At 49.4% G+C, this 24,699-nt stretch overlaps 1 protein-coding gene across 1 annotated transcript; it reads left to right on the top strand.

The window, feature by feature from the left end:
- Nucleotides 1–239: 239 nt before the first annotated feature.
- On the top strand, nucleotides 240–22,318 carry CPD (carboxypeptidase D; the record flags this gene model as incomplete). Its single annotated transcript, XM_009866915.1, is given in 22 exon segments — nucleotides 240–419; nucleotides 1,910–2,189; nucleotides 9,001–9,086; nucleotides 9,088–9,159; nucleotides 9,882–10,051; nucleotides 10,457–10,824; nucleotides 11,203–11,394; nucleotides 12,262–12,429; nucleotides 13,620–13,729; nucleotides 14,168–14,270; nucleotides 14,748–14,890; nucleotides 15,481–15,650; nucleotides 16,203–16,514; nucleotides 17,866–18,061; nucleotides 18,316–18,451; nucleotides 19,255–19,404; nucleotides 19,857–19,952; nucleotides 20,047–20,111; nucleotides 20,272–20,403; nucleotides 20,774–20,959; nucleotides 21,284–21,383; nucleotides 22,004–22,318. Coding segments are annotated over 22 exon segments (3,642 nt in total), but the record flags the coding sequence as incomplete, so codon positions are not given.
- Nucleotides 22,319–24,699: the final 2,381 nt, after the last annotated feature.

Here is a 24,699-nt window from a genome sequence, read left to right as displayed (position 1 = left end):
ATAATGCTTGGGGGCTGCTCCACTTACAAACGTATTAAGAGAGTTGTGTTGAACAGAGCTTCCCCCCATTTTTGTGTTTTGCGGCAAATTTCCTGGATTTAGCAGTGATGTTCTGTGCAGCTGTGTTTGCAACTAGAGGCCCTGCTCCTGTGGCCCTTTTCCCTCTCTGCCCTCCTGTTGAAGCCCGCAGGACTGAGCCTTAAGCGCTCCCGCTGACCCTTAGGCCTTTCCCTTCCCAGGCGGTGAATGGGGGGAAGCCGCTGTGCCCGGAGCAGGGCAGCCCAGGAGGGGACGTGGCGCCTCGGAAGCCTGGCATTGGCTTGGGGGCCCGGGCAGCCCCTAAAATCGCTGCAGCCAAGCTGGGCACTGTCTGGTCGTTTGCTGTGTGTTCCATCTTTGTGAAGGTCCAAACCACCAAGGTCAGCACAACCAGCTGTGTGAAGCTGTGGAGAGAAATGCAAAATCTGATCTGATCTGAAACAAACTGTGGCCCTCTTCCCGAAACGGGGACAGAGCGAGAAACAGGGAAGGGATGGCTGGTGGCCGTGGTGTGCTGTAGGGGCTGTTGGTTGGATCCAACCAACGTACACAATGTTCAGCATCATATAACGTTTGCTGAGTTGTAGGGAACAAACTTTGCTGTCTTTATGAAAACTTGGTGGATGATGATGCCCGTGGGCGTTATTTCTCTAGAGGAGTTTAATGACCTGCACCAGTAATTGCTTGTCCTAAGGATTCTTTAGGACAGCTCTGATGCAGCACTTAAATCCCTGCAGGCTTGGTGCAACTCAGATTTAGTTACTAGGGAAACTCCTGCACATTCGTAATATAATTTTGAAAATACCTTGGGTGGGTTTTTTTTTTATTATTTTGCAAGTGTTTGAGGTGAGATTTGCACGTAAGCCAGCGTGAAACAGGAAGAACATGTGGTGCTTTGTACATCCCTCTGCCTGGCAGCACCAGTTAATGCTGGTACAATTGTTACACGAATGTAGTCACTGATAGAAAAATGAATGAGTAAACAGAACTGTTTGATTAAAAAAAGAGATAGTGGGTAAATGCAATTTGTGTGCGTTATTTTAAGGAAAGCAAAGGTATTGGTCACGTTACCTCTGCTCAGAAACTAAATCCCTTTTGACCAAATGAGGAGGAGAGCTCTTTTTGCCTCAGTGCGGTATTTGGTGGAAAGAGGAAGAGCCAAGACAGTTACCTTTGGGTTTCATTGAAGTGCTTGTGCTGCCTGGGATCAAATTAAAGTGTGATTTAGGACATGCCCTGATATATTTTCTGACTCAGTCACACATCTGGGTTTTATTTATGTGACTTGTACATACCAGGAGTTGCTCAGAGCTCAGCGAAGAGCTGTGTGTGTCACATGGCTTGTCTGTCACAGGGTTTGAGGGCTCTCCCTTAGGCTGCAGCAAGAAACTTATTTCATCTCCAGTGATGCCAGATGTCAGTTTGCAGAGTGAATAAACCAGTCCCGAGAGTTGGTTTATTGCAAAAATCTCTTTACTTACCCGCCGTGCTCCCGCTTGGCCGCTGTTTACACCCTCTGACAATCCTGCTCACTGTGTCGGAGGCTGCCATTAACACGGGGGGTTATGTCCCCCAGGAGAGTGCATCTTTTTGTCCAACAGTAGCCAACTCAGCGTCTGATGAGTGTGTATCTGTTAACATAACCTCGGTGTAGCTGCAGCTGCACAGGTGTTCTTGGACTGACAGAGCAGGCTCTGAGCCCTTCCTCTTCCAAAGTGTCGTTAGTGCTGGGCAGCTCACCCAGAGGGCACATTTTGCCTCATTGATCCCAAATAGAGTCTGGAGGCTCCTGAGAACACTGTTTGGGTGGGAAGGCAGCAGAACAACTGATTGGGTGGCTGTAACTGGCTTCCTGTTGAAATTGTTCCAGTATTACTTTCTTTCTCTTCTTCCCAACCCCAGGTTTGTGCTCTCTGGCAATCTTCATGGTGGCTCAGTGGTTGCAAGCTATCCCTACGATGACTCTCCCACGCATAAGACCACAGGAGTCTACAGTAAATCAGCTGATGATGAAGTGTTCAAGTATTTGGCAAAAGCTTACGCGTCGCATCACCCTATAATGAGAACTGGGAAACCCAATTGTCCTGACGAGGAGGGCGAGACCTTCCAGGATGGTATCACAAACGGTGCCCAGTGGTACGACGTGGAAGGTGAGCCGTGCCGGTGAATCGCTCTAACTCTGCTAGCTCTAGAGCGTTTTCTAGAAATAGGTTCTTGTTCCTGCCGAGAGCTGACATTGAAACCAGTGGTGATTATCACAGAGGAAAGGACAGTGGGTGAAGTGATATTTTTAGCGTTGAATGTGTTCTAGCGGTGTGAAATGTAGGGAGCTGGCATCACGGGCACACCAGTAAGTGCTTGATGAGTCACAGCTTGGGAGATGTTTGTAGAGAAAAGATCACAACAAATGGGAGAATTCTTCCTGACCCTGTTAGATGCTGGAGAATTATCCTGCATGTGGGAGGCTTCGTTTGGCAAATGAACTGAAGCAAGTCTCTAGATGGTTGCTAAATTTTGATGCAAGAAAGAGGAAACTTGTTAAAGGTATTAAATCAATGCCAGTATTCTGTGAGGGTTTTTGAACTCCACTTCTGTTTGTGGGTTTTTTTACTCCAAACTTGTAGTTTTTAAAATGATTGTGGATAGCCTGCTGTACAACTGTGTGCTGCGTCTGAACGGTTCTGCTTTCACTCCTGCTAGGGCTGAGGGATGGTGACAGGAGCGCTGAGCGAGCAGTGACATCGAATGTTGCTTGTCCTTCAGAGCTTACAGCTTAGCAAATTCTAGTAAGATGGTGTCTTTCCAAAACATGGATTTAGGAGCTGACTGCTGTCCTAACCCTGCATCTGCCTTGCTTGGGAAAGAGGGAGAGGGATCCATTTCTCAGCCTGAACACATCGCCTCTGTGCTGGAAGAGGAAGTCTTGATTTCAACGGTGTTTGAATCATTCTGCAGAATTTCACTGGTCGAATAAGATGCCGTGTTCAGATACGATGCGATTTTATCTCTTTCTCTAGCAGCTGTCTCCTTCCCTCCACCCTGCCAAGCACACCAGCCCTGGTGTTTGCTGGCTCAAGGTTCACTTTTTGCTGTGAGAAGCCCAGCAGGAGGAAGGTTTGTGTAATCTGGTGAATTTGCTTACAACAGAACAGGATATCCTGGATATCTGTGCTGCCTCGTTCTGGTGGCCAGCATTATTGCCCAACACCTCATTTGGGAGGTTCGTTACCTGCAGCTCAGAGTTTTTCTGCCCATTACAGAAATGTGGAACTGGTGTGTTCTGAAGGGAGGGTGGCCCTAGAGCTTTGGCTCTGTCTTCTGCTCCTCACAGTGAGCAGTGTTTTTTTGCTGCAAGTTTAACTTCTTCATCCTGCTGCTTGGGCATGAGACATGTGGCTGTGGTGCTGGTGCACGAGCCTTTCGTGCTGCCTTTGCCTTGCCAGTGAGCAGAGCAGAGGGTTCACCTGCTTTCCTTTCACAGGAGACGACGAGGTGTGAACTGCAGACCTCTTCGCTCTGCACTGCGGGTTTATATGATGCCTGAGAGCCTCCAGCCTCTGCAGAAACAAACCCTTTCGCTGTGACAAGCCGCAATCTCGGGCTCAGCCAGTACATCCGTATTTTGAAGTTGTGTGAAGTTACTCTGCCCCTTTGGGGTTTTGGGTGCTAACGTTTAGTCTTAGTAGTGGATGAAGAGCGGGCAAAGAGGGGTCAGTTGTACACCACGTGTGACAGGAGCGGCAAAACCACCACAGTGGCTGCGTCGAGTCATCTGACTCGTTCAGCTCGGTGCCAAGGACTGCTGAGGCTTGTGCTCGCACTAGGAGGCCTTTTCCAGTGATCGCAGAATTTAAATGTGCGGTAGAATGAGGCTGGGGAAATCCCAGTACCCTGCAGGAGCTCCCTGGGCTGGGCTGAGCTCTAGAGAGAAGCAGAGCCCAGGTTCTGTGAGCGGTGCAGGGCACGCGCTTGTGGCCTGTGGATCAGGTTGTGCCGGGAGAGACTGCGGGCTCCAGGTGAACGAGGGCCAGGAAAAACAAAGGAATGAGAACATAATATCTCCACAGGTGGAAATTTTCCTGCCACATTTTATCGTGTGAAATCAAACGTGCTGGAAAGCAAACTGCCACGGGATTCATTGTCCCAGAGTTACGAGTTCAGGTTTATGGTGGTGCCAGACCCCATTAACTCTCATTTGAGTTTGCAAACAACCTCTTACTGTGTCAAAGGAAGGTAGCAAGTACAAACTATTGGAGTAATCGTTAAGGTCAAGTGTGCACAGAGAAAGATGGCTTGCTGCCAGACAGCTGAATTTGGCTGCTTCATTCCAACTGCTGGAGGCTATCTCTGTTGTACATGCTCTTACTCTTCCTTCCTTTTTAACCTCTTGAGGGATTTTAACTACCGAGTGGCTGCTTCAGATCAAGAAAACACATGCAAGTCTGGGCTGGTGTATGGTCCAGGTGATGCTTAAGTCTTATCTATGGGAAGGACACGTTTGCATTTATTATGTAAAGAGCTCAGTTCAGAAACTGAATTCAATGTTAACATTCAACAGGGTGTTCTACAGACCTTGGAAGGTGTCCTTGTTACTTGCAGTCCCTTCCTAAAAATTGTTTTCCTTGCTAAATTGACTCTGTGATGTCCAAGTGTTGGAAGTATTTCTGGTGTCTACCAGAAGGCACATCTTGAGTTGAAGGTGGATTTAGGCTATGTGTGCCCTTACTAGGTTATTTTGACTGTGGTTACAAGCCACACTGAGCTTCCAAACAGCTTTTAGTGGCATCAGAGCAGTTAAAATGAGCGCTGAGAACAGTGGGTGCTCGTGGCATCGCTGTGGTGGTCTCTGTTGCATGGGATGGCAGAGGGCAGTTGCGCAGCGTGAGCTCTGGTAGTAGTTTTCAGCCGTGTCTTTCTGGGATACACGCGATTAGCTGCCCTTAAGTGTTTTCAGAAAACTCCTCTTTCTTGAGGAAAGTATTGGCTTGGTGGTTTGAGGGTCTGATGCCTCTTTTCACACGTAGCATGAGCTGCTGGGCAGTGCTGTGGTGGTCCAGCTCCTGGGAAGACTCTGCCCTCTTCTTTGAGAGCCCCGGGAGGGCTGCGGGGCTGGGCTGGGCTCTGTGCTGCAGCTGCTGGAGCTGGAGGCGCGGACCTTACCTCCTTGGAGTTTTAATGATCACAGACTAATGAACCAAAACATTCCCCTGCTCCTTGGTGCTGTTGCTGGTGCTCACCCGGTCTCACACTATGAGACAATCCATTCTGTCCACAGAGTGAGTAACTTGTGCCACGTATTTAATCACGTCCCTGGCTTGCTTTGTGCCATCTGCTCTCTCTGCAGAGCAGACACAACCGTTTCTCTGCTTTAACTTAACTGCAGGTCTCTTATCTCCTAATGTCTGCTCCAGTGAGAGCCGGAATTAGAGAGGTTTCTGCATAGTCCAGTTTGAAAATAGAATCCTTCCTGGCTGGTCTGGAAGGCTTCTCCTGGCACGTGGTGTTATTTATGGTGTCTGGGTCCACTGGCTTGAGTCTGGAGAGCTGCATTCTCCTGGTGTTGGCTTGGCAGGGAGCAGAGATGTGCTTGTCAGTGTGAACTCTGCAGTGCTTGTGCTGCAGGAGGTCTGGGATCCTTGCCTGAAGTGCAGTCCTGATGCTCAAGGAGTGGGACAGAGCAGGAGAGAGGTTTGTTCTGAGCGTCTTTGTGACCTACCGCCAGCTGGCGACTGACTTGCTCTGATTCTAAGCTGCTCACTTTTGCTTTGCTTTCCTCCCTGGTAAAATAAGTATGATTCCTCATTGGGAGACTGAAGCTTTATGCATTGTGGGCTAAAAGACACCTCGTGATTAAAAAATGCTGGAATAAATGCAGCAAGTTATACCAGATATTACCCAAAGACGTCAGGAGAGTGGAAGCGCTGTAGGGTGACAGTGATTTTTCTGCTGTGCTCCTTGAATGCAGTGCTGTGCTAATGGTGGGCTGTGTACGGGTCTCTCTTTACACCTCCAGATCTTCTGCATAGCCAGGAGAGGCTGTGCAGATGGTGTGTGGAAAAATACATAATTCCATATGCTGTAAAAATAACTGTTCTGCACTGCAGCAGGGCTGTGTGAAGGCCAAATATGTGCAGCGAGTACGATCCAAATCTTCAAGCGTGCGCTGGACTGCTTTGCTCGAAGAGACGGTTTTACCGAAATTGATGTTGCAAGCTTTAATTTAGTTCGTTGGTGCTCTATTATGGGGGAGCATCTGTCCTGAATTTGCTTGAATGACAGATGAGGCACTAAATATGCTTCACGATGGCTGTGGTTTCTGTATGGATGTTTTCAAATGCATTAGCGTCCTGCTATGAACAGATGGTTATAGGCTGGCAAATTGTTTCACTCTGCCTGGCGTTCGCTGGCGAGAGAGCAGCCTGCTGTGGGTTACTGTTCTGAGCCTGAATAAAACTGGGTACGTATCAGAGTTGCAGGCCTTGTTCTTCTAACCTCCTGAACTGAGTTGGAGAGTTTTAAAGTCCTTTAATGCTTCTTGGCACCCTGTGCTGGACAGAAAATCTCTTTCCTGTTTTGATCTCAGCCCGTGCTCAAGCTGCAGTGCTCTTCCTGGTGACAAGTGTCACTTGATTCGTTACAATAAAAGCTTCATGTTCACTTCGCAGCAGGCTCCCAGAAGAATTGAGAGGAACCGGGATGTCTTTGATGTGGTACCGTCCTGCGTATCTTCCCAGGGGTCTGTTCTTCTAAATCCTGCTTCATGCTGCCAGTCCATCTCGGCCTTCCCCGTGTGCAGTGGGGCTATGGAATTCAGAGCAGTGGCCCCTGGCCTTTTGGGGCAGCGAATGCTCACAGTCACCACATTTATTACAAGCCTCCTCTGCTTGGTAAAGTGCTGCTGGTGGCTTTTCCTAACTGTGCACTAACATGGCCTCTGCAAGTGCCAGGTAGTGCGTTTGCATCCTGGTATTGATGTGTTCTGCTGGTTAAATGGGCAGCACCTCGGAGGGTCCCTCACTTGTGAAGGAGCTTGTATATGACGAGGAAACTGCTCAGACAAAGCAAGCGAGGTTTATTAGCATGGCACTAGTGTAGCTTTTTAGTGGGCAAAGCAAAGAGTGGCAGCACAAAGTATGCATTTCTTCTGGACTTGCCTGCTGGGGTCCTGCAGATGATGCTATGACACAGGCTGTCTTCTGCTCTCCTTCCCCCTGAAGTCTGTGTCTGCCTGCTGCAGAGCAGATGTGTAGCTGTTCTGGGACAGGTGGGCTTCTGAGAGCATTTGGCTTCCTCGGCTCATCCAGAGTTGGGTCCAGCTGACGCTGGTGGGGGTCATTCAGTCAGTGCACGGGGGATCTCTGGGCTGAGCGGTCACTGGCACTGCTGTGAGGTTGGGACAGAGCTGTCTAGGAAGTGGTGGCCAGGGCTGTGGCACGCCAATCTGCCTGGATTGTAGCTGAATAAGATTGTGTAACCCAGAAAATACACCCCACACAGTTTTATGCATACTGATGATGTTTTCCCTGCTGACACAACTGCCTGGTTTGGTGGTGGGAACGATCCTCTCATGTGGCTGTGAGATCTGGCTACAGTCATGTGGTTGGGATCTGTCAGAGTGACTCTGAAACCTGTTTCACAGACTTGTGGTGGGTTTGGAATGTCCTTTTTACTATGGGAAGCTCCCAAAAATGTTGAAAGGGCTGAACGTTGGCAATCTTTAGCAACGTGCTGAATTCTGAGCTCCTCACGGTGAGTGGTGATACCTGTGAACCTTAAGTCTTGCCGGTACGTGATTCATTCCTGTTTGAGAAACAGGTTTGCTTGCTGAGGGTTGAACGTAAACTTCAGAAATGGGGTCAGGGCACTTGCTGGAACAAGGTGACCTTTTTCATTTGTCGTTTCTTTGAAGGGCAAGAATACTGAGAAACAGCTCTGTGCACTCCTGTTTTCTGGTGCTCGTGGTGGTTTGGCTGGTTTAATACGAAGCTAGCAAGCTGTCCCCAGGTGCTGCAGCATCCTTAAATTGTTTGAGACTGCTGCCTTGAAGAGGAACTGTGCGAGGAGGCTGGTGACGTGGTTGCAGGGCTCAGGAAGAAGCAAGTTTCACAGGTGGACAAGACTGTGTCCTGTTCTCCTCTTGCAGGACCTGGCTGCTGAGGGGTCGCAGGAGTCCTCAGCGGTGACGGAGGCATCACTGCCCTCCCAGATCGAGAGCAGTTTCCCGAACGTGACTTTGTGCAGTTCACTGCGTGCTGTCGCCGCGCCAGACCTTGTCAGACTTTCTGCTAAGTCTGCTCTAAATATCAAGTAAATAGAGACCTTCAGATAAGAAGTTGGAGGAAAAGAGCAGCTGAGAAGTAGTCGCTTTCATCTAGAGATTGCTAAGATTTTTCTTATGAGAGACAGCTGTGTGAAACTGATTTTGCCATGCAGATCTGAGCTGCCACCTCCCTGATCCATAATCTGGAGTGTTCTTTTATGTCCTGGTCTGAAGCCCACTTCGGGTGGAGTAACTTCTTTTGCAGAATAACCTTACAAATCTAAAGGTGACTTGGCACACGTAGCCAAGGGCTCGGCAGCGCTAATGTTCAAACTCCGGTGTGCCTGCCCTGGTGTCCAGGATTTGAAGTGGCTGGAAAATGTGTGTGCAGTGAAATGAACCCCTGTGCGTTTCCAAGTGCCGTGCTGTCAGGTTCATCAGACAAAGCAGTGAGACCAAAGGGACCGTTAACTTTGAAGTGTCTGCAGCTGACTGGAATGGCGCAGTCTGCTGGTTACTGGGAGTCTCCCTCAGCACAGACTCTCCTGATGATCTGATCAGACTTTTCTCCTTAGGTTGTTCACTCTGGAACGAGAGTGGTCTCATGGTGAGATGCCACGGGGGGCTGAAGGGCAGAGAAAGCTCTGTGGAGAGGTGGTTGTACATTATTCTTAGGACATGTCTTTGCCTCGTTTTCTCAGGCGGGATGCAGGATTACAACTACGTGTGGGCCAACTGCTTTGAGATCACATTGGAGCTATCCTGCTGCAAATACCCGCCGGCCTCCGTACCCGCCAGCCTCCGAGCTTCAGCAGGCGTGGGAGAACAACCGGGACTCTCTGCTTGCTTTCATCGAGAAGGTAGTGTGGGCTGGGGCGGGTGTGGGGGCAGCAGCTGTGAAAGCCATGTGAGAGCACTGTGCTCGGTTGCTTTTGTGGCTTTGTTTGTTGTGTGTAGTGACACAACTGCTGCAGTCGCTGTGCAGAGGTTGGAGGCTACGAAGCCACTGGGTATCTTTGTGGTTCTGCCGCAGTTTCCACCTCCCCCACTATAGCAGAGCCTCCCTCAAAGGAGCCTCATGGAGTTTGGTGTTAAACAGAGGGACCAATCTGTGCAGATCTCACTAAGTAATGCGAAGTACCTGTGTGACCTCAGTGCTGTGAATATCCAGTGATGTTCAAAAGCACCAGCACTGCTGAGACCTTGGCTTGCAGAGTCCTCTGCTGGGCTGTCTCCAGATGCCCCATGTATGTAGGTGAGAATTTAGGCTGGGAATGAAGGCAGCAGCATTTTGTCCCTCGGTATGGCCTGTCACCCTGCTATGTTCATATTCTTGTTGATGAATTAGAGAATTTGCTAGGGAAGAGCAGTTCTGTGATCTTGCTGCCCTCCCAGCCCATGCTGGAATTCCCGTCCTTGCCATCTGCCCAAGCGCTGTCTGAATCGTGGCCTTTGGGTATCTTTTCCTGGCAGCTGTTCTCTCTGCTGTGTTTGGGGAAGGGCAGGAGGGTGCTGCGGGTTGAGGATGCGGTTCCCCTGATAGTACCTGTCTTCAGCCAGGCTTTTGCATTGTTTTCCTCAGGTCCACATTGGTGTGAAGGGCTTTGTGAGGGATGCAGTCACCAAAGCTGGCCTGGAGAACGCAACCATTGTTGTTGCTGGTATTGCTCATAACATCACATCGGGCAAGTTTGGTGATTACCACCGGCTGCTTGTGCCTGGGACCTACAACGTGACCGCGGTTGTAATGGGGTAAGGTCTCTGTGGCAGCCTGCATCACGCTGCCAGCTGCTCCTGTTCCTTCACTTGATGTCTTCCCTCAAAGCATCTTGTCGTGTATTTAAGGGTCTGAGTGCGAACACGTAGCTTGCCCCTAGACTAGCTCTGTGATACGCCTGTGGCTTCTTCCCAGTGGAAGTAAATCTAAACAGGAACTTGTGCCTCTGTGACACAGCAAGGACAGCGGCATAGTTGGATCCAGTGGCAGTGGGACGAGTCCCATGAACTTGTTCACTAATGAATCTCTCGTGTAGTCACTAACATCCTAGTGCATTGGGGTGGAGTAGGCTGGAGTGGTAGAGAGGCTGCAAGGGTTTTCCCCTCTGTTCTACAGAGCCTGCTTGCTGAAGCCAGCTGATTTTATTTTTTCTTCCACAGTTATGCACCAGTGACCAGAGAGAACATTGAGGTGAAGGAGGGAGCTGCAACAGAAGTGGATTTCTCCTTGCAGCCAACTGTAATGCCACCAGCTCCTAACGTCACGCAGTTCACAGCAATGCCTGTTCCTGTCTCTACTGTCACTCCTACCCCTGGGCCAGCAGAAACCCCAAGCCCGACTTCTCTCCATCAACCCATCCAACCCGTGGACTTCCGTCACCATCACTTCTCAGACATGGAGATCTTCTTGCGGCGGTACGCCAACGAGTACCCCAACATAACCAGGCTCTACTCCGTGGGCAAGTCTGTGGAGCTGAGGGAGCTCTATGTGATGGAGATTTCTGACAATCCTGGTGTCCATGAAGCAGGTAACGTGGAAAATCTTTTTTTAGTGAGGCACGGACCCTTTGCTTTGGGAGACCGTGTGGGCAGAGCCAAAAGGAGCATAGGGCTGTCACCTGTCTGAAGAGAGACTGAGATGCTTTGTGCAGTGTCCTTTCTAAAAAGACAGGGTGCAGTGGGTGACACTAGTGTGAGTTAAAGGACATGGCAGGGGACATCTGTACTGGCCATGGGACAGAAGGAAGTCCTTTTTGATGTTGTGGAAACAGAAGGGGGCATTTTATGTAAATGCCCTCCAGCCGTGCAGAAAAGCCTGAGAACGCAGGGCTCAGGGTGGTGAGATGTCTCCAAGCTTTAGTGTAAGTGGTTATAATCATATCTTTGGTGTGGTGTTGTGTATGCAGGCGAGCCGGAGTTCAAGTACATCGGTAACATGCACGGGAATGAAGTTGTGGGGCGAGAGCTTCTCCTGAACCTCATCGAGTACCTCTGCAAGAACTTTGGCACAGATCCTGAAGTGACTGACCTGGTCCAGAGCACACGGATCCACATCATGCCGTCCATGAACCCTGATGGCTATGAGAAGTCCCAGGAAGGTATTGCAGTCTGTACTCAAACACCTGTGGGGTTTCTAGCTCTGAGAACAAGCGTTTGGGTTCATGGTACCTCGCCGAGGAATCTGGAAGCCTTGCTGGAGCAGAAGTGCTCTCTGCGCAGGGAGGCTGGGAAGGGCCTTGCTGCGTGTTGTCGTTTGAGTGGATGGACCCTGCGCTGGGGGATGTGGGCAGCTGGCAGTGCTTGAAGCTGTTGGAGAGAGCTCTTTCACTTCAGCAGTGCTATATGCTGCCCCTGTTTGGGTCCCCTTATGGCTTGTGGCTCTCCCAAGGCTTATTTTTAAAAAAGACATTCCTTTGACATAGCTCATACTTGCTGTGCTTTAGTCCATGCTCTTAGTAACATGTGATGTGGGAGCCAGAGCTCCTGTCCAAGGATAATATAGACTTTTATCGTGATGTTGAAATTGGCAAAAACATCCTTCAGGGAAGTCCTTAAATCAGCGTGGCTCTTGTGGATTGGCAGAACAAAGTCTGTCCATCGTGATTTTTATTTTTTTTTTTTTCTCTGCTTGGGTTTAACAAAGAACTTGTCCAGCTGGTTTGAGAAGGTGAGCTCTGAGGTTTCTGTGGTCGTGACATCCGGCTGCTGGAGTTGTTCGTGGTTCGCTGCCTTTCTGCTGGCCGTGGTCTGGCTGGCACTGAGAGCCTGTGCAAGCACCTGCTGGAAGGGCAGCTCTGCGCACAGAGCAGGCCGGTTGCTCTGGGGGGCAGAAGCCGGCACTATTGTGGTGTCTGCTGTTCTCCATTAATTCACAGTTATACGCTCTGTGGTAAGAGAACAAAGCCTCTGTGCTGAAGTGGGAGCTTGTGTAGGGCGAAAGCTTGAACCTGTGTTTGATTTTTCAGGGGACAGAGGAGGTACCGTTGGCAGAAACAACAGCAACAACTACGACCTGAACCGGAACTTCCCAGATCAGTTCTTCCACGTGACAGACCCTCCGCAGCCAGAAACTCTCGCTGTCATGACCTGGCTCAAGACTTACCCGTTTGTACTCTCGGCAAACCTGCACGGAGGTATGGCAGCCAAACCGAGCGCCTTCCTTTGCACCGAGGTGTGAGGGGTGGGAGTTAGAAGGGATGTCTCTGCTGTGCTCTGGATAGGAACCGAGGAGCTCTCTCAGGGAGCGCTCTGCCCTTGGTGTTGCTGTGAAATGGCAAGAGTGAGGGCAGCCAGGCTTCTGCAACAGGGATAAGGTCATTTACAACGGGCCTATACAAAGAATAACTTATTTGTTCCTGCTGCTGGAAGATGGGTCAGAAGGTGGGAACAGGGTAAAAAATGTGTCCCTGAGCACATTTGTAGGCAGCTGAAGAGACTGCTGGGAGGATCCCAGCCACTTCTCTGAAGGAAGCACATGCGTTGGGGCGTAGCTAGCATGCTGCCGGCTGGGAGATGGGGATGGGCTCCCTCGTCAGCAGTTGCTCAGCAGCTGGCTCTGGGAATGCGATACAACGCTGCGGCTGATGGAGGCTTCATAGTATTTATAAAATGAAGGGAATGAGATATAATCCTTTGGGTTCTCTGCCTTGAATTGCATGGTAGAACTATGAAATTTGCTGTAATTATCTTTTTTTGGAGCGGTCTAAATTAAGTCTCTGTATTACAGCTTATTCCCTAGACGGTTTGTCTGCTGGCTTGTAGCTGTGGTAACTTGCAGGTGGTTGCTTTGTGCTGGCACATTTAATTTTGTGGTGCAGAAGTGCAGAGTGTGGGTATGAGGGAGCTGGCAGCTCCCCAACACCGGTGGTGTCTGGGGTTCCATGGTGCTATTAGTACAGCGTGCTCAGGGAAAGCATCAGCAAGCCAAAGATGTTATAATCTGTCAGTTCTTGCAATAAACTGCAGAGTGCTGAAAAACTACAGCAGTTCTGCCAAGGGCACCATGCATATTCTAGGAAATTGCTCCCCTTGCATTCTCTTATGTGTGAAAATGATGATGACTAGGTTGTGCTCATCCCTCCTGCAGGCCAGACCTTTGATGTGTAGTGGCTTGGGTTCACCTTCCCAACTGGGTATGTTCTTATCTCTTCCTGTGCTTTTGTTGTCTCTTCTAGCCACTGGGCTTAATCCTTTGTTTAATGCCGAGCCTTGAAAAACAGAAGAGTTGGCATTCTTGTTGGAGAAAAATTTAAACTTCCCCTATTAGGCTGAGGGATCACTTAGAAAGTGTGCGAATACGAGTCAAAACTTGTTTCCCCTGCAGGTTCTCTGGTGGTTAATTACCCCTTTGATGATGACGAGCAGGGGATAGCCATATACAGTAAATCCCCAGACGATGCGGTGTTTCAGCAGCTGGCGCTTTCCTACTCCAAGGTAAACTGTGAACAAGAGAATGGGCACATCCTGCTGGGTTAACTCCTGACACTGTTGGGAACTTCCCGAGCTGCTGGTAGAGGAGGGCGCAGCTGCTGTGGGCGCCGGGTGGTGCAGGCACAGCAGGAGGGTCCTGCGAGAAGCTCTCATTCCATGAGTGGATGTCCAGCATGTTCTGTCTGCAGGCACAGGGTCCAACACGCTGAAGGGTGGCAGAAAATGCTCTACATGGGTCAGGAGAAGAGCAGGAACAGCTGTGGGTTGGGGTTGGGTGTGGGTGCAGCCCGTTGTGTGACTGCAGCACAAAACACGTGTCTATGAGAACCTCTGTGTTTGGTAACCCCGAGTGTGTGTGACTCATGTTAGAAGAAAAGGGCTGGTAGTGGCTGAAAAGTGCAGGCTCCGCTTCACGTGTTTTATCTTGTGGGTTTTTTTTAGGAAAACACAAAGATGTATCAGGGAAGCCCTTGTAAGGACATGTACCCCATGGAGTACTTCCCGCACGGCATCACTAATGGGGCTCAGTGGTACAACGTTCCAGGTGAGGCAGACGCTAAGTCTCTTGCACTGTTTCCCTTCAAGTTAATGCATGTGCAGCTTAAAGAATTTAGTCTGATCAGTCTCGAACTCTGCGTTGATCAGCCTGGATTACTGGCACTCTGGTTTCTTTTATAACCTCTTAAATAACGTACCGAGATAAAGTCATTCCGGGGGGAAGGAATTTATAGTGTAGTTTTTCCGGCTATTAGCAAAATGGTTTCATAAAATTTTACAGCAGTATATTAGCGTGAAAGGTATTTACAAGGAGGATGGTTATTTGTCTGCTGTTTTGGTATGGCTTTGAAGCTTGAATCTTGCCCTGTGTAAAAGCCTTCTCTCTTCAGCTATGAAATGCATACTGTAGTTTGTACTTCATCTTGCTTTGCTATCAGACAATTTTTTTTAATTTCTTTTTTTGAGCTGTGGTGCAGTTGCCTTCAGGAGGCCTCGTCAAACCTTTTTTACATTCCTATTGTAGGTGGGATGCAAGACTGGAATTATTTAAATACAAACTGCTTTGAAGTGACCATTGAGTTGGGCTGTGTGAAATACCCAAAAGCTGAGGAGCTGCCGAAGTACTGGGAGCAAAATCGCCGATCTCTCCTCCAGTTCATGAAACAGGTGAGACCTTTTAACCCTGAGCAATTGTATGAGCTGCCTCTGGTGTTCATATTAAACGTGCCAGAATGAAGAGGCTAATCTGCGGGCTGAAGCCTTGAACTTCTTGACCAGGCTGGGTACCTGCCCCCCAGAAATTATTTCCATCAGAACAGGTCGCAGCTCCTTCTCTCCCCTCCTTCTCAACATACCAGAAGTCTGTATGGAAACAGCAGCCAGATGATGAAGGTGTGGGCTTTTAATTTACCGCTGCCTTGGCTTTTCCTAGGCTGGAGTAGCCTTTACATGCTGTTCCCAGCTGAGTCGAGGCCGGCGGTGGTGCTGTGCACCTGGGGCACGCAAACAAAGGTGTGAAGCAAAGAGCGCTCTGGTGGCACCCTGAGCCCAAACAATTGCTCATTTTACTCATCAGGTGGTATTTGTCCACGCCAGCTGCTGGCGAGTCTAACCTAACCTTTTTGGAATGTGTTTCTCCTCTGGGAATGGCTGAACCTCCTGGGCTGGGAACGGGTGGGATGTGGGTGTTGGCGTTTCCGCAGGGTGGAAGGTGGAGCGAGGGCTGGTGCTCAGCAGGGCCTCGGGTCTGTGCGCAGGTTCACCGCGGCGTCTGGGGGTTTGTGCTGGATGCGACGGACGGGAGGGGCATTCTCAACGCCACCATCAGTGTTGCTGACATCAACCACCCGGTGACCACGTACAAGGATGGAGATTACTGGCGCCTCTTGGTCCAGGGGACGTATAAGATCACAGCGTCTGCCCGAGGGTGAGCAAGCCATGACACAAGGAGCAAAGAGCTGCACGATTGAGTTCTTAGTCAGAGTTAGTACCGTTGCCTCTGCCTGCAGCAGATGTAGGCTTGGGTGTTTCTGCTTCCCTCTGGCCTTGCAGAATTAGCAGTGAGATGCTACCCTGATGTCAAAGACAAAATACAAATACAAAATCGTCCCTTGCTTGGAGGTGGTGTGGGGAAGGAGCCGATAACTTAATGCCTTTAGGGGAAGTGCTCTTGCAAGCAGCTGCCCACAAAAATTACCTCATCGCTTCAACCGCTGCCAAAATCTCTGTGTTAAAGCAGCCTGACTTGTCCTGCCAGTCTGTCATGTAACCCTGCAGTACCTGGGCCCTGAGCTGCTCCCCGTCCTGCTGCCATTCCCATGGCCCTTTGTAGTGTTCTTGCTCTTCATTTTCACTCTCCCCGCTTCTGGCTGGGGAGCAGCAGTGGTCCCGTGTGAATGTCTAGTCAGGAAGGAGGGTGGCTTGTTGTGTGAGTTATCAAAAGCCTGAGGTTTCCTTGTGCCTTCTCTTCCCTGGGCAGGTACGATCCAGTCACTAAAACGGTGGAAGTTGGCAGCAAAGGTGGGGTGCAGGTCAACTTCACTCTTTCACGGACAGACATCAAAGTGGAGGAGGGGAAGTTGCCAGTCTTGAACACCCCCGACACCAGCGACCCCAATGAGAAGGAGTTCGAGACCCTGATCAAGGATCTCTCTGCTGAGAACGGGCTGGAGCGCCTCCTGCTCGCCTCCTCGGGGGATGTCTCTCCTTACCGATACCGCCCTTACAAGGACCTCTCCGAGTTCCTCCGAGGCCTCTATCTGAACTACCCACACATCACAAATCTCACCAGGTGAAAACTCAAAGCAGCAGTGCTCACCTCCTCCCTGAGCGGCGCTTGTGTTAGGGAAGCTGACAAATGACAAGCCACGAACACAGAGGTGGAGAGCTCGTCCTTTCACTTCCCTGCGGTCCCCAAGTTCAGGGGAGTCTCATGTGTAAGGGCATGATGGCCAAACATTGGCTGCGGGGACTTGCAGATAAATCCATTTTTAAGTTGTTTTTTTTCCTGAGACATCATTTCACTGACATAAACTTGGGTTGCTGTCAGCTCCGCAGGGGTGCCTGGGACTGGTGATATTCCCAGCACTGGTCTCCCAGGCTTCTGCAAATCCCTCTGTTCTGCATCGTCTCCTCCATTTTCCAAATCCTTTCTGACACCTGCTCTGCTAAAAAGTCTCTGGCAAAAGTGATCAAATTTGACTTGCGAATCTCACGTGCCCTTTTCTGATTGTCTGCATTCATATATTAATTCGATAGCGTGAGACATGTTTGACTTGGCTTGTCCTGAGCCAAAGTCTCTGTCCTCATGCAGGAGCCCAGCTGCTGCGCTCCCCTGCGCTTCTTTGTGACCTGCAGCACTTACCCTCTGTCAGCTTCAGAAAGCACAAATCTCTTTGTCCCGGGACCTCATTTGCTTGTTGTTACCAGGCACAACGTGCTCATGTGCCGTCCCTGCTGGTGCCAAGGCTGCTTTTCTGATCTGTAGCCTCTATTGTGCTTCCAGTTGCATCAGCCCTGATTGTGCTCCCTGCTTTGCTTGCACTCAGTTTGCTAACTTAGTGACATGGCCATAGCAGCTTGTGCTTCCAGTTGCATCAGCCCTGATTGTGTTCCCTGCTTTGCTTGCACTCAGTGTGCTAACTTAGTGACATGGCCATAGCAGTGACTTCTGCATTACTGGGAATAAGCCTGCTTTTGTCCTCTGCACCAGGTGCTTTATAAATTAGTTTGATGTCCAGATATATCCTGTTTCTGAAGGGGAAAAAACAACAAAATGAAAACCACAAAACACCACAACCCAACCCAACTTGAGAAGCACAGAGACATTTAGCCATTCCACATTTATCATGCCATAGGCTATATGAAGATGTATGGAGCATTGGGTGTCCTGTACATCTGGACCTGCGTATATTCTTACACAGATGCTTGTGTTCAGGCTGACGTTCACAATGAATTTTTGTCAGTGCTGCTGCAAATCTTCTGTGATGATGTGGTTGTGTTTCATGTATCACTTGTCTTTGTGCAGCCTCCTCAAAGGGGTTGGCAGCAGTTCTTTTCCACACTGGGATTTCTCCGTCAGGTCAGATTAGAGGTGCAGCTCAGTTCATGACCTGATGCTCCTGTTTCTCATTTCTTGGCAGTTTGGGTCAGAGCGTTGAGTTCCGTCAGATCTGGTCCCTCGAAATCTCCAACAAGCCCAACCAGTCTGAGCCTGAGGAGCCAAAGATCCGCTTTGTTGCTGGTATTCACGGAAACGCTCCTGTTGGTACAGAGCTGCTTCTGGCACTGGCAGAATTTCTTTGCATGAACTACAAGAAGAACGCTGCTGTTACAAAGGTGAGGAACCAATGCACGGGATCATCTTGCAGCCTTCCAGCTATATCCTGAGGAAACAGTGCTCATTGGGAAAGACTTGTCTTATTAACACTGGCTTGGGGCTTGCAGTGATCCCGCACGTAATGGGGAGATATTGTGAGATCTGGGGAGCGAGTGGGAACCTCTAACTGCAGTTTCTAGGGTGAGATACAGGCAAATGAGATGCAAACCCCAGTAATTCTGCTTCATGTACTGTTTCTTCTCCTTTTGTTCAGCTGATTGACCGAACACGGATTGTGATTGTGCCTTCCCTGAATCCAGACGGACGTGAGATAGCGCAGGAGAGAGGCTGCACCTCAAAGATAGGCTGGACTAATGCTCACGGCAAAGATCTGGACACAGACTTCACAAGTAAAGTGAACTAAGGCAAACTGGTGTCCCTGTAGAAACGCAGGCTGCTTAGGAGTCTTCGCTGCTCTAGGGCTGGGTGTGGTTGTTTGGTTACCTGTAGGCAGTGGCACTCCTGCCCTGGAACCCAGGCTGCACAGCTGCCAGAAAGCTTCCAAAGCTTGGTTCCCCCTTACAGATGGTAATTCACAGTCTCTTTTTTGCTGGGAAATGACGAAGCAGAGTTCTTTTGGAATTGTCTGGAAGTTGGACAACACCTAATATACTTTTCCTATTAACTGATTTTTTTAAATTTTTTTTTCCAAACCCCTGATTTCTGAAAGATCCCCTCTGTTCATGCTCCCCAGAAACGGTCTCCTTTTTCTCAGGCTTGTCCTGGGTTCCATGTATGTGCCAGCTGTATCTGTAGCACTGTATCAGTGCTATGCCCACCCTTCCTTGGGACAAAGTGATCTCTCTGTCCAGGTTTGGCTGAGATATCATTCCAAATGCTTCCTTAAGAAAATGCCAGTTTGGTGACATTGAGGAGAGCAAACACACATGAAATACCTCCTGCATCACGAAAGTAAATAGCTTGGGGAAATAGTCACGTGTCACTTTTGTTTAACTTCATGGGTTAATTCCTAACATAGATAGTGTGGACCAGGTGTTCTACTTGCTCTGTTGGGTGGATCTGCTGATACCTAACAAATACCTTTTAATACAAGCAGTGGGCTTAGTGTCAGACCTAAACAAAGAATGTACTTCTGCCAAATAGCAGAGGAAACTTGTCAGTTCCCTTTTCTATTTGTTGTTCTGATTTACAGGCAATTACTCCCGATACTCGGGGACACGAGAGCCTGAGACCAAAGCCATCATAGAGAACTTGATATCAAAGAAGGATTTCAGCCTCTCTGTTGCACTGGATGGAGGATCTCTGCTTGTCACTTACCCATATGATAAGCCAGCAGAGACAGGTAAGACTAACTTCTCCAGGGCCTTGCACACGTGGTTACCCTCAGGCTGTCTCTGCAGAAGTTCATGTGACCACATGATGTAAGAGTTTGTTGCACGGGTGGTGTTCTGTAGCCTCCTTTTGTGTTCAGCCCTTTGTACGTGGAGTTGACAGTGTGTCAAGTAGAGCTATAAAACCTCACAGGATTCAGCTGAAGAGCAGAACACTTACCATTTCTGTTCCTGCCGCAACATTTCAACCTTTCCTCTGCCAAAGCCGGTATAAAGTCTGCTTTTGATACCACCCTTCAGTGTTTCCACCTCAGGACATTTCCTCAATGTCCTCAGAGGAAATCTAAAGTGCCCCTGAAACAATATGTGTCACTTTAATACAGGATCGTGGGCTTAGATTGGGAACCTGCCCCTCCAGTGAACAGGAGTTGCAGTCTCAAGGTCTCATTTTTTCTTTTCGTAGTGGAGAACAAAGAAACACTGAAGCATTTGGCATCTCTTTATGCAAACAACCATCCGCTGATGCATTTTGGCCAGCCAGGCTGTCCAAATAAGTCAGGTACGTTTGATTGAATCCTTTAAACCCTGCATCAGCTTGTGCTAGACTCTGCTCAGAGCACATCTGTCTGACAGCTGTGTTCTTGCTCTCACAGATGAGAATATTCCTGGCGGTGTGATCCGTGGCTCTGAATGGCACAGTCACTTGGGAAGTATGAAGGTACTTTGTCATGGCACAAGGCTTCCCATCTCCGCTAAAAAAGCATTAAAAAGCATATTTAGTCTGATGCCTGGGTGAAACTTCCCTATCTCCAGCTGCACTTTACAAAGCTTTTTAAATGCCGTCTCTTTTGTTGTAACTGTGGTTTTGGTTTTCGCAGGATTACAGCGTTACGTTTGGTCGTTGTCCTGAGATCACTGTTTATACTGGCTGCTGTTACTTCCCGAGTGCAGGACAGCTTCCCAGCCTGTGGGCAGACCACAAGAAATCTCTTCTTAGCATGCTCGTGGAGGTGAGCTGTAGTTCGTGGGAGGAAATTCTGGCAAGGAGGGAAGGTAGTTGGCCGGGTGGGGAGGGGGAGAGAGCAGTAGGGACAGTCTTTATATTTTGTTAGTGCTGGGTGATTACAGACAGTCGTAATTTAGGCTGTGTGAGGAGTGAGCAGAGGCAACAAGTGATTAGAAATGTGTTGACACGAGTTAAAGATCTGTGCTGCGTTGCCTCGTGGTGGGCTGAGTGGTCCTTGTGCACTTTTCTTTATTGTGGGGGTCAGGGATGGCAAATGGGCTGTATTTTGAAGGGAAGATTAAATCCTGTTTTAGTTACCATACGTACCATATGCGTGGATCCGAACATGAAGTGTTTGAAATGTTTTATTTCAGGTTCATAAGGGAGTCCACGGGTTTGTCCAAGACAAGAGCGGCAAGGCAATTTCTGGAGCTCTCATTGTTCTTGATGAAGGTTTGAGGGTCCAAACTAAAGAAGGTGGCTATTTCCATGTGCTCTTGGCTCCAGGTTTGCATAACATCGATGCCAAAGCTGATGGGTACCAGCAGACACACATAAAGGTATGTGACTGTCCGTATTGCAGATCTTCCCCCAACTCTCTGCCCTGTAACGGCATCCCTGTTTGCGCTCTGCTTAGCTGGCTGAGTTAGCTGCTGCTTATGTGCCCAGAGTAGCTGTTTTGTGCCTTGGTGTAACGGCTGGAGAAGAGTTTCTCAGTACAGCAGGGTTGTTTTGGGTTGTTTTGAGCAGTAGCTTTTCTTTCCGTTGCACTTGTTTTTGGCATCTGCCCCATCCTGCCCTGGTCAGCAAATGTCTCTCCTGACTGGACACCCAACAGAGGCACAAGCATTTGAGACAGTCTGAACTCTTGTATCTTTCTGCAGGTCTTTGTCCGTCATGATGCACCCAGCTCCGTGTTCATTGTGTTTGACACAGAAAATAGGATATTTGGTTTGCCAAGGGAGCTGGTTGTAACTGTTGCTGGTAAGGTGACATTTTGAGCTTTACTTTCTGCACCGGTTTGTGCTGACAATGATCTCCCCTTTGCTGAACCCGACAAGTAGCCTGCAGGCTTAAGCTATCTCCTGCTTTCTTTTCTGAACACATGCTTGTCCTTGCGAACTAGTCCAGCAACCCTCGGATCTGGTGATGCTGGGCTAGTGGATGGGAGAGAGGGAGCATTGCAGGGATCTGAAGGGTCTAGAATGGGCTTTGAGATGCCTGGAATAGGGAGAGCCTGTTTGTGCTTAGAGCTGGGCGCTAAGAGACTGTACTTCTTCCCCAAGGTTTCTCTGAGTGCTGTGGTACCAGGTAAGCATTAAGAGATTTTAATTATTTTTTTTTGTTAAGGTAGCAGCTGATGGGGAGGGTAGAGTTTATATCCAGTGGTGCAGAGGAGCTCAGTGGTGCTATCCTAGATTGTGAGCACAGAAAACAAAGTTAGTCAAGTCTTGCTCTGGGAGCATCTGTCTTATATGGTGTGTCTTGGGTGGCCTAGGAGGAAGGAGCAGGGTCACAGTGAAGGAGCAAAGTGGTTGTGAGAAGCCAAGGAGGCTCTCGGGTGGGGGAACATGGTATTAACTTGAGTGTCTCCTCTCTGGCAGCTGCGAGTATGTCTGCTCTGGTCCTCACCGCCTGCATCATCTGGTGTGTCTGCTCAATTAAGTCCAACAGACACAAGGATGGCTTCCACCGCCTCCGGCAGCACCACGATGATTATGAGGACGAAATCCGCATGATGTCCACTGGCTCGAAGAAATCCCTCCTGAGCCATGAATTCCAGGATGAAACAGACACTGAAGAAGAAACATTGTACTCCAGCAAACACTGACATGCCCAGGACAGGAAAGGAGGTTCCCATGGACCAGACCCAGTGGCAGGGCTCGATCCCTGTGGTTCAGTTTTGAAACATTAGCTTGCGGGACCTGTCCTACGCAGGTGTGGGTGGCAGCTCCCAACTTCCCTCTACTATTTGCTCTGTTCCTATGTACGTGCAAATCAGTGGGTGCTGGAGGCTGTGTTTGGCTTAAAGATGTGGGTTGTTACATTTTTTGGGTCAAGATCTGGAGGTTCGTGATGCTGTTTGTTTGAAAGGCAACTTACCAGGGTGCCCAGCAGAGTATGTAGCACTTCCCCAGCATCTCAACACAGTGAGCAGATGGTGGGAAAGTGCCCCAAGATCTGCATGGAGTGGTAGTTACAACACTTCAAAGCAGTTTCGCTACCTGTTTTGATTTCATGTTTCCCACTCTGTTCTTGGGAGAAGCCAGATCCTTTACTTGACTCCACGTTCTGCAGAACAGCCCTTGGAAAAAGACCACATAAAAAGCCCTGGGTTCTCAGCTGCTCCCTTGGAGCTTTTCCCCACCATGAGATGCTGTGGCCTGCTATTGATCTGCAGTGGTTGTGGAGCTCCTCTGATGCGTTGCTAGTTCCAGGCAGTGACTTGACATCCCAAAAGCTGAGGGAGATGACATCTGTTCCTGATGTGAGCTGGAGAAAAGAGCAAATGTCAGAGCTTCAGTGAACTCTGAAGTTTTAGTTGCTTACCAGCTCTGTAGTACTGCTATTCATGACTTCTGGGGAAGAAAACAGACTTTATCCCCATCACCCTTGGTTGCTTTTCGTTTGTGTAGTAGACTTGGCCTTTGGCGTCTCGTGTTAGCATTACAACAGCACGGTGTCTGAATGAGCAGCTGAATGTTGTTCTAAGGACGTGGATAAACTGATCGTGGTGGATGCTGTAGAAAAGCAATCAGTTGCTGACTCCACCAGGTCAGTTTTGCTCAAGTCCACCACTATTAGGGAGGAAACGGTGAAATCTGACCTACTGCGTTGTATTTGAGCATTATTGGAGCAGCGGGGAGAGGTCATGGGAGTATCCATGGCTCAACTTCAGTCTTAAATTTTGAAGCCACTTGCCATTGTCCACCTAATACCATTTAGTAATCAGGGTGCTTTGGAAACACCCTCTCATCAAGCTCTGGTGATGCTAAGTGTCAAATTAGCCTGTGGACCTGGCTCTGTTCTGCTACTACTGTGTCCTTGAAGTATGTAGCAAGAGCTCCACCTGCTTGTGTGTCTGCAGTTGTGTCTGCTGCTGTGGGGAGGGACCTGGGTGCAAGGTGTGAGGAAGGGCTGAACGGCTGTGCTGAAGAAGGGAAAAGCAGCGAAAATCTGTTTTGCAGCACTTGGCAAGAAATTGGAAAGAGGAGCTGCAGCGTGCATCCCCAAGACACATGGGCTTTGTGGGGAATAGAAGTGATGTCCAGAAATGGAGAACGGCTGAAATGTTTGATTTCTAAAGCCTTTATGCATCTCTGATGTTCCTGTGCTTTCTGGGTAGAAGGTTGGGGTTGGAATAGGCACTTATTTTCTGGCTGCTCATTTTCTTTTTTAATTCTTGCCCCACTGACCCAAACTCTGGGGTGCAGCAGTCTGATGCAGCAAAATCTTAGGCACTGAGTTTGCTCTGAGCTGATTTGTTCTCCAGCAGCTTGAGGAGGTGTACGAGTGAAACCTGCACATGGTGTCAAGGGTGGGGAGGTGTTTGCACCCAAATGTATGATGGGGTCTGGCGTGAGGGACTCTGACCTGGTCTCCTCTAGGGAAACAGTGCAGTGGATTCCCTGTTGAAGGCCGTCGGGCTGTGTCACCTGGGAAGGGCCTGTTCCTCACCTCTGGGGCAGTAGATGTCCTTCCACGACAACGTGCCTATGGCTGTGTTGTCACGCTCGTCATCTCAGCTGATTTTGTGCAGCTCTCTGGAGCGACAAAGATGACCCTTAGACACCAGTATACCTACCTTTCCTCTTCCTTGAGGAGTTCTGTTGCAAGAAACGTGGTTAAGATCTGGCTGGGGCAGTGTGCTGGGAAAAGGGAGATGAGGCTGAGCGTTCCCTGTGCTCCGGTCCCGCGTTGCTGTGGTGCAAAGGAGCCACAGCCATCCCTGTGCCTGCTCCCAGCTCCCTTTTCCCTGTGCGACGGGCTGCAGCTCACCACGCAGTAGCGGTAGCCCTGCCCAATCTCCAACCTTTTCCTGAAAAAGTGTCTGAGGGCTTTAACAACAGACACAGCTGGGGTTTTACGTTAAAGTTGAGTTTGCAAATGGCTCTTGGGGCTCTGGGCTTTGTTTGCTCTGGCGGCAGGTAACGGACGGAGCTGGCCGTGCTTTGTCCCACTAGCAATAAGTCTCGGTCGGAATCTCCCCTTTCCCTCTGAAAGTGCGTTTTGCGGCCAGCCTGGAGCAGGTGCGTGTTGTTAAGGTGAGTGGAGTTGGGATGTTTTGCAAACGCGTGAG

This window comes from Apaloderma vittatum, unplaced genomic scaffold (genome assembly GCF_000703405.1).
Source record: "Apaloderma vittatum isolate BGI_N311 unplaced genomic scaffold, ASM70340v1 scaffold20070, whole genome shotgun sequence".
Lineage (NCBI taxonomy): Eukaryota > Metazoa > Chordata > Aves > Trogoniformes > Trogonidae > Apaloderma > Apaloderma vittatum.
This window is presented reverse-complemented; position numbering and strand designations above follow the sequence as displayed.